The 9,535-nt window shown below is 42.0% G+C and overlaps 1 protein-coding gene across 1 annotated transcript; it reads left to right on the top strand.

Annotated features, from left to right (window-relative positions):
- The first annotated feature begins 908 nt into the window (after positions 1-908).
- ccng2 (cyclin G2) lies at positions 909-7,933 on the top strand. The gene is made up of 8 exons (XM_035667689.1): positions 909-1,045; positions 2,550-2,705; positions 3,036-3,173; positions 3,414-3,664; positions 4,373-4,451; positions 4,591-4,689; positions 5,718-5,917; positions 7,455-7,933. The coding sequence occupies exons 2-8, from the start codon at positions 2,601-2,603 to the stop codon at positions 7,573-7,575; spliced, it is 993 nt and encodes a 330-aa protein (XP_035523582.1). The 5' UTR covers positions 909-1,045; positions 2,550-2,600; the 3' UTR covers positions 7,576-7,933.
- The last annotated feature ends 1,602 nt before the right edge of the window (positions 7,934-9,535 follow it).

Below are 9,535 nucleotides of genomic sequence, written 5' to 3' on the forward strand. Positions count from 1 at the left end.
AAAGAGAAGTCTAAGTCTAAGTCAAAGGAACTCACATACCGTATAGACAAACAGTGATCATAAACCTGAGAAAAAAAGGTCTCTGTGTACATTTGAATGAACACAATGTAACACCAAATATTCTTGTGCAAAATATAGAGTTTATGGTGGGTTTTTTCTGTAACTTTGATTATGATGTAACCCAGAGATCTGTGTTTTTGGTTGTGTGGGCCTACGTTTGGGGATGTAGTGGTTCCTCAATAAAGCGGAACTCCTACGTAAAGACGTATTTGCTGACAGTTACTGCTTGGAGAATTCCCTTCGAGGGATGACATGACGACAAGAACTACATGAATGGTTTTCTTTCTTTTCTTCCTATATTTTTTAATTTCCTCTTAACAACTACTGAATGCAGATTGTTGTCTACTCACTACATGTTATTTTACTGTATCTGTTTCCCTATGTTGTTAACGCTGGAACAGGCCCACAGTCAGGCTGAGAACCATTTTCACAGACGTTATTTAGGACATTTATCATAGAGCTTGTTGAAGACAATAAAAGACACAGTCAAAAGACACTACGTAATGCTAAGATTGCGTCAGGGCTCTGTATAACCATGAGCCAATCAAAGCATTCTATTTTGGGCGGACTATTTGAACGTACCAAATTGCGGCTCACTGATTGGCTATTGGAAACATCACTCAGAGGGTGGATCGTCTCATGCAATAGATACGCTGTATTTCGATTTCAGTGGCATTTATCAGTGGATTGAAGATTGATTATCGATCTCAAGCACAAACTTGTGGTCGATAATGTTAGAAAATAAGTTAAAATGATACCAAAACATTAGGGTGTAAGCTTAATTCCTATCGTTAAGGCCGAAAGGGGCTGATTTCTACTTCTCGAAGCCAAGCCTTTGATTGGTTGTGCTATGTGACGTCGCCATGTGGGCGTGAGCGTTGTGAACATCAACAAAAGAGAGAAGAAGGAGAAAGGAGAAAGACGAGAAGAGCTCTACACTACAGCAGGACAGAACCAGATATGTGGATTTAATCTGCACTAACAGGTAGAGTAAACCTTTATAAATATATTAAAATACTATAATGTACTGACTGAACGTATTTGCGGAACCAACGTTACATTTTGCTTTACACTTATCTCGAAAGAGGAGAGAAGGGGAAAAAAAAAGAGCTGATGAAAGTGAACGGTCGACAATGGGACGTTATTTTACCCATAATCCTGATCAACAGGAGCCAATGACTCTCCAAAATGAATAACGTGTCTCTTTTTCTTCTGCATTTAATTTTCTATCAGGCAATTTCGACAGAACTCGTACAGGGAAGATGTTATTAAAGGGTATTCTCTAGTTTCAATTTCTGTAAGGAAATAGTGTCATTTATGGCGAGTGCTTCCCTTTTCTTGTCGTGGTTTAAAGATGAAAAACAACAGTTTGACGTTAGTTTGCACGTACGGTATCCTTCCTACAGCTGGAGATGTTTTTTTCTTCTCGTCTGTTATTCTGTTATTGGTATCCGCTCCATCCGTCTCCTGTTTTTAACACGGTTATATCCAAAAGGAGAAACCAACACAAGCTAATTTTGGTAGGTTTAGTGCACCCACAGTCCACTATAACGTGTAAAGCATTAGTTTAGCGTTGATAACCGCTTTGACAGTATCATTTGATAGACCTTTAACGTTTGAGGAATGAGAAACAGCAGCCCCTCCCCCGCTCTTACAGGGAGGATTTAAACCATAGCTAGCTGCAGCTAACGCTAGCTTTCTTACTTATCGTCAACTAAATAAAACGGTGAAGAAAGGAGGGTTTCCAAACGTGTGGATTATGTTTTTGTGTATTTTAAGTTGTTTATTAACAGGCAGAGCCTTGAAAAAAAAAAAAAAGCAGTTGTTTTTCGGTCAAGAGGACAGAAGGCGTCTACCAGAGGAAATGTGACACCGGAGCCCAGCTGAGGGAAGTGGGCTGGGCTCGAGCTGTGACCCCCGTTAGGGCTGAGAGCCAATGTAGGCCACTGCTGTACAGTAATAACACAGCCCGGAACAAAGACTCACCGTGGCTACCAAACACGGATATATATATCTATATAATGACATTTTAAAACATCGCTCGGTATTCTTCTTAATGATTTATAGATATATCTTAAGATTTGTTTTACATAATATGTGTGAAACTACAGGAGTATGACATTGTCTCTTCCATGGTTTCTTCTTACTTGTGTTACATAAAACAGAGAGAAATATTCTTGGTACTAAAAAGTAATTTTGGTCTGCCCTTTTGATGAAATACACTGGTATAATGTCAGAAACTGGGGGAAATGTTGTCCATGGTTTTCCAATGCCCAAGCTGACGTCCTCAAATGTCTTGTCCACAACCCAAAGATATTCAGTTTAATGTCAGAGAGGAAAACATGAATATTTGAGAAGTGACTCAAAATGATCAATCAAACGTAAGACATTACAAAACTGCTTGAAAGCATGAAACTTGATAGGGAGTACAGTTGTGATTTTTGTAGTTTGCTCACTGATGTGAACACCTGCTCCCTTCCCTTTTGCAGTGAAAGTATTGTGCTGAAAACAAAGACATCCCTTGCTGCAGTGCCAGAGACATGGACGCCTTCAAGCTGATGAAGGAGCTGAGGGTGAATTATGAGCAGGAGGCTCATTATCTCCCTAAAGAGACAGGGTTGAACCTCATCGAATCCACAATGCAGGTGAGCACATTGGACAAAAGTGGATCCACAGTAGATTTGGTACGCTGGGAACGTTCTCAACATAGCCCACATTTAGGGGTATAGATATGTTATTTTTGCTTTTGATTGACCTGTTTATCAAAGCTCCCCTTCAGACATGTATTAAGACATAAATAGTTGAAGCTGCAGCTGTAGGAACAGAAACTTACTTTTGAATTGAGGGAAACTTTAATAACAAATGGCATGTTCCAAGTCTGACTTGCTTTTCTAGTATGACCAGCATGCTTGCTTTTATGCCAAAATGGAATTAACCGGATGAATCAACTTTGTATCGATGTCTTTGTATTCCAGGATGACCGTCGGATCTCAGCTAAGTGCAGAAATGCCAAAGTGGAGGACCTTTGGAGTCTGACCAGCTTCTTCGGTTACAGCACGCAGACCTTCGTCCTGGCTGTCAACCTGCTGGACAGATTCCTGGCCATGATGAGGGTACGAGACATTCAAACCTGATACAGTCACGCACATTTAAACAGGCACTCTAGCTTTCGGTTTTCCTTTTATGTGGCTTGTAAAAGCCTGAAGCCTCTCCAGTATTTAAACAGCAGATGTAGAAGCAAACAAAAAGTAGCCTGAAGTTGGTATTAATACACGGTTGATGTACCCGGGTTCAGCTCAGTGATGTGAAATTGTCGCTCTACCGGTCGTTTACTTACGTGTTGTCCCCCTCAGATCCAGCCAAAGCACCTGTCTTGCGTCTGCCTCAGCTGCCTCAACATGGCGGCCAAAGTGACGGAGGAGGAGTGCAACCTGGCGCCCACCGACGAGCTCATCCGCATTGGCCAGTGCAGGTTCAGCGTGTCCGACCTCGAGCGCATGGAGAAGGTCGTCGCCGACAAGCTCAACTTCAAGTCCAAAGCCGTCACTGCCTTAACCTTTCTGCACTTGTACCACCAGATCGTACTTTCACACTCCACAGACAGGTGAGGCCGTCGCATACAGGGAGTGATCTGTAACTTCATATCCTGTAAAGTCCAGTCCAAAGCACCAGTTTTTAGATTGGTTAGCTTCAGTCCATTGTCATCTACAGCATGCCTTTTGCATCAGCTACAAACAACCTTTTTTTCTGAGTGTGGATAGTTGGAATTCCTTATTGAGGCTTTCAGGATTTGTTTCACATATCTGAATGTCAGCATAAAATACCAGAGTTCAGGTCAACAAAGATTTTCCCATGATCTGATTGGCAGAAGCTCTCCACACCACTGCTTGTTTGTCACAGCACTTGAAGTAGGGCATCAGTCGACTATCAGCCAACTTCGTCTGACTGAAGTGCACTGATAAGATTTGTTGTCTGCTGCCTCTGGCACCAAAACCTCACACTTGCAAAACCCCAGCACAGTGTATTGTTATTAATATGTCCGGCTTTAGTTCCAAACCCAACACACACTTAACATTAGATTTGCTTTTTAAAGTGTTTCTGAGTTATTATACTTTTGTATTTTTCATTAGTTTTTAGTTTAATTCAACTATAATAAACTTGGTTTCCACTTTCAGAAGTTTAAAAAGATTTTGCGTCTTTGGAGGCAACAGTTACACGGGGCTTATTTTCTATATAAACATATAAACGTGTTGATTCTGTCTGTTTCGGAAACAGCACTGACCTGACTCTCTGTGTGTGTGTGTTTGAACAGGAAGGAGACTCTGAGCCTGGAGAAGCTAGAGGCTCAGCTCAAAGCCTGTCTTTGCCGGATCTCCTTCTCTAAAGCAAAGGTAGGAATTCACTACAGGGGTCAACTGTCAGACAGGATTACAGCAGCTCAACAGCCTAATGACACAGTCCCAAATGAGACACTGAAACTCTGCTAACATGTTTCTGTCTGTTCTTCCCTGTCTTTTTGTGTCCATCCAGCCCTCCGTCCTGGCCTTGTCTCTCCTGAGGCAGGAGATAGAAGCTGTTCAGTCCAAGGACATGTTGGAGATAGCCTATCACATCCAGAGACACTTGAAGGTAAACACTACATAAGTTTATTACACAACAACCAGGGAGGGAAAGTAACACCTGTGGGAACCCCATGGAATGGAAAACAGAGGCACCGACACTCACAGCAGCAGCTCGGGGCCAATTCATTTCAGAGGAGCTGAGGGTCTAAAAGTTTACTTTCATGGAGTCGAGTTGGCATCGGCTCATAATTTCCTGGATCAGATACAAACAGGAAACCTTTTGAGTTTCCTGTTTGTATCTGATCAGAGAAGCCGTAACTCCACACACATTTACATGACAACTGTATTAACCAGCCATACAGCCTGCAGGCTAACTACTAGAGTTGACACTCCAGTTTGTGGCTGGGCAGAAGGGACGTGAACACAACACAGAATCATGGGAAATCATGTTTGGGGGGGGCTGTCTGTTTATTCTTAGCTCGGCTCTGGTCCAAAACATTTTTTCTATTGACGGCGGTGGTTATGTAAGCTGGTGTCCTGTGTTGTGACGGCAGAAAAGAGACCTTTAAATGCCCCCAGTCACTATGGGATTTCTGACAACTGCTAAGTGTTTGTGCTTAAACTGGTGATATTTTTGGGCTTGTCCACCCTTCTTTACCCAATTGCCTGAATGGAAATGTTTGTTTTCTCCCTCAGGTGTTTAGTTCACATGCCATTTGATCACATTTATATTTATGCATTACAATTAAATCTGAGAAGAGACTAGTGTTTTCCCCCTAAATTGAGTTTTGGATTATTTTACATCTGCTACAGTGACACTTTGACTCTCCTGCATGTTTGTCGTTCCACCCCTCCCAGCTACAGTATGTACACTCAAGTATTACGTGACCGGCTGATAAGGTTTCAGCACAAACCTACAGACGCGGTTTTAACCTGGTTTCTCTTAACCCCTTGACCTGGAAAAAGAACCCAGGGATCCGTTTACAGAAACCTTTTTCAAAGTGATTACATGATCTGAAACCCCCTGATAGTCAGTTAGTGAACAGGGCTGATGTCCAAACAGCTTAATGGAACCGCTGTGTGGTTCGGTTTCAGATTGCGGACGACGAGCTGCGGCTATGGAGCGAGCGCGTGGCACTGTGCCTGTCGGACTACGCCTCCCCCGAATGCAGCAAACCCAACCACAGGAAGTTGCAGTGGATCGTGTCGCGGCGGACCGCCCAGAACCTGCACAGCCACCGCAGCGTCCCCGAGCTGCCCACCATCCCCGAGGGCGGCTGGGACGAGAGCGAGAGGTCAGAGCCCCAAATATACCCGATCACAACACTAACTCTGTCAGGACCCCAAAAATGCCTGTGTGAGATACTCAGACAGAAAAACAAACCTGAATACCATACCAAAATAAACTAATTAATAGTAAAAGAATTACTATAAATAACTACTATAAGTGATCACATCCTTCACATAAGATTTAGTGTACAGTGTAGTGTTAATGTACACAAGTGCAAATATTGATCCAGGGATTTTAAGAGTTAACATGGAGTCCTTCAACTGATTGCAACTAGAAGTACTCAGCCCAAATAAAATAAGGGATGAAAATACCAGTGTCACATTAAATGAGAAGATATAAGATGTAAAAAAACCCAATAAGTTGGCAAGACTAACATTCACCGTTAATGTTGACCATGAGTTAATGGTTTCTGATACTTGGTGCAACAAACACACTTCAGACCAAACTTCAACAGTCAGACTCTGAGTCGCTTCATTGAACAATGGATCATGGTGGATTCACTTTTGATCCTGATGCAGATGGCAGACAGACATCATGTGACATCATAAGTTAGCTCACTGCAAACACTCCTGAAAACACCAGAGGCATTTAAAATGAAAAGGAAACTGACACACCCTGTGTGTCACCACACACACCTCGAATGTTTACATTTGTATAGCAACAGTGACAAACACTGTAAAAAGTGTCTGAGGTTGACTTGGATCAGCTGGAAGTGTCTTCACTTGTAGAAACTGGAGTAAGGCTCACTAGCAGATCAAATGATAGCCTTTGAGTATGGGCATTTCTTATAGTGTGCTGTGTGTGCAGTAACACTCCTGTTGCGGCAACCAGCTGTGCAGAAACACACAAGTTCCTGATATGTTGTAACATGTCACACACACACACACACCAGTGACTGTCTGAGCTTGTCGGGGCCTCTCATATCTTGCAACACCGTGTGATGGGATCTGTGCGAGGCACCGGTCACGTCCCACTGACAGACGTTTCCCCAACGTCACATGAGGCCCCAGTGCCCTACCTTTTATGTAACATGGAACTTTTTTTCCCCCTGGGTGTGTGAAAAGATGGAAGTAAACACAAAGACTTTACCCAGCTGAGTCCTGTAAACATTAACCCACAGATAGCTGCTCATCATCACGCCTGTTTAAATCCTTCTTTTCTAATGTTTGATTTAACCTTCTGCCCACACTCAGCAGATGTTAACACACTCACAGTCAGCTGCGTCACACTTAACTGTCGAGTCAGAAGATGTGATCAACTTTTTTTTCTTGCTGAATTGTGTAAAGTCCCTGCCTTTTGTCCTAGTGTGACGTAAATGCCAACAAGCTCAGGAACATAAATTCCTCAGAGGGCAAAGTGATGCTTATTGTATTGTTGTACTTTGATCCATCCATTTCTTACTCAGAATTTTTTAGTCCTTTGAAACACCAGAAATGATGACTAATATCTGGGTTGTGGACAAAACAAGACAATCAGCGGTGTGTGTAAAGCTCTATACGGCTGTGTATAGTGACAGTTTGTCCCTGTTTGTGTCTCTACAGCGAGGACGCCATGAGTTCAGGTGAAGAATCTCTCAGCAGTTCTCTGGGCAGTGATGCCGAAGGGCGCTTCTTCCCCATGTACCTCCGCCGCCCAAAATACCACCAAAACCTCCACGCCTGACGCCTCTGCCGCCACGTGCCTTGCCGTCTCCACCCCCAACCTCTTTGCTTTATCCTATGTTTTTAATTTATTGTTGTCATAAGCTCTGGTGCTGGTGGAGAATTGCACAAAAACAGGCAGCTGAGCAGTCCGGACTCTTCCTGGTAGACTTGGTAGATTTTAGTTTGTAGATGTGTTGGTGCATGAGATGTCACATTCCAGGACGCAAGATTTTATGGGTGTACAAGTGATGTTCTATAAAATTCAGACTCGTGCAGTCTGGTCTTTATGATGCTGAGCTAGCAGTCAGATAAAAAACATCTCAGCGCTGAGGCGTCAGTTCAGACCAGAAATGGTTCAGGTTATTGGCAAAAAAAAAGAGCTTAAACATGTGGTGTTTAATAGACTGTTATTAATCTAAGACTGTTTTTATTAAGAGTGAGGAGGAGTTTTCCTGATGTACAGAAGCTGAGTGGCTGCAGGCTCGCTGATCTTACCATCTTGATGACAAATTATGCCATTTTTATACATTGATAACAAGATGTCGTTCAACTGCTACCTTGAGATCAGAATTTTCTCATGTTGCAAATTTGGTGAAACGGGTTGAGTTTTCAACTGAAGCTCACAGCTTCATTATTAACATTAGTTTCAAATGTTGGAAGATCAAGCTAAACGGATTCAAAAGGTACAATGACATTCTGTCAGTGCTCAAGCCTGCTCATGTTTTGGCCTTTGTGGCCTGTTAGTCTGGAGATAAATGACTTCAACGTGAACTAGAGGTCTTCACAAGTTTGCCTGGGACCTGACCTGAGGCCCAGTTCCAAACTATATTCAGTCTAATCAGGCCTCTTATTATCTTGCCTTATTATCCTCGAGTGCATCTTAGATCTTTGTGTCCCACGTATCCGTTTCAGTTAGACTTCTGAAGTAAAGTACAGAAGAGATATTGAAGTCTTTATCTGGATCACAGGGTTGAAAACTAAATTTGAGCGTAGTCTGTCGTTTAAGATAACTGCGCTGTGATGTCGAGATGACAAATTGTTGGCGAGCTCAGCCGCTCTCATCTTCTGTAGTCAAGTTCATTTGCACAGTTTTCTTTTTATCTCATTTTAAGTGTTAAATGGACAGACTGGAGGTCTGGGTTTGAATCTGAAGGGAAACGCATCAGAAACTGTCCGCTGATTGCTTTGATGTCGGGGCAGTGGGGTGAAGTGCCTTGCTCAAAAGGCAGCAGGGAGAGAGATCTGAATCAGCCTGACTTTCCCCTTCAGATTCCAACCCCGCTGACACCACAGGGTGCTCAGATACAAATATTTAACGAGTGTGTGTTTGTGGACGTGTGTATGTACGACCCTGGTTAAAATTCAAAGTTGCCAATTTTAGTATGTAGCTTAAAAAAAGTATGGTGTTTTGAAACTGTTTAGAGAGAATGCTGTATGAACCAATAATGCTGACAGTGTCAAAAGTCTAAAAAATGTCAAAAATGTAAGAAAATGTCAATACAAAAACATGTAAAACTGTAAATGATGTACAAAAAAAACTGTTAATAGTTCTTTGTAGATATTAAGTTATTTATTCTCTTTTTGTCACCTGTACTGAAAAAAAGAAAATCTTATAAAAAATCTTATTTTTTAATCTGTTGTCTGTCTTTTTCTTCCATCATGTCTGAAAACAACAGCCAGCCTCTTGGTTTCATTTTCTAAATCAAAGTGAAACTCAACTGATTGACGCAGATACCTTTAGAGACATTTATTTGGAGACTGATGATGCTCTGCTCTCATTGGGTGGTATTTGTTTTATTGTGACAGAGTACTAGGGCCATTGTTAAGGGGATTTCCAGAAGACTGGTAATATTCTGAGAAAATACTAGTAAACAGAGAAATAGAGTTTTTCTTAAAGTCAGTGATTTTGTTGCTGCTTTAGACAACAGAAAGGAATGACATAAGTGATTAATTTAAACTAATGTAATGACATCTGTGCT

The sequence above is a fragment of the Morone saxatilis genome, unplaced genomic scaffold, assembly GCF_004916995.1.
Source record: "Morone saxatilis isolate NCDOM2014 unplaced genomic scaffold, NCSU_SB_2.0 Contig21, whole genome shotgun sequence".
NCBI classification, from domain to species: Eukaryota; Metazoa; Chordata; class Actinopteri; family Moronidae; genus Morone; species Morone saxatilis.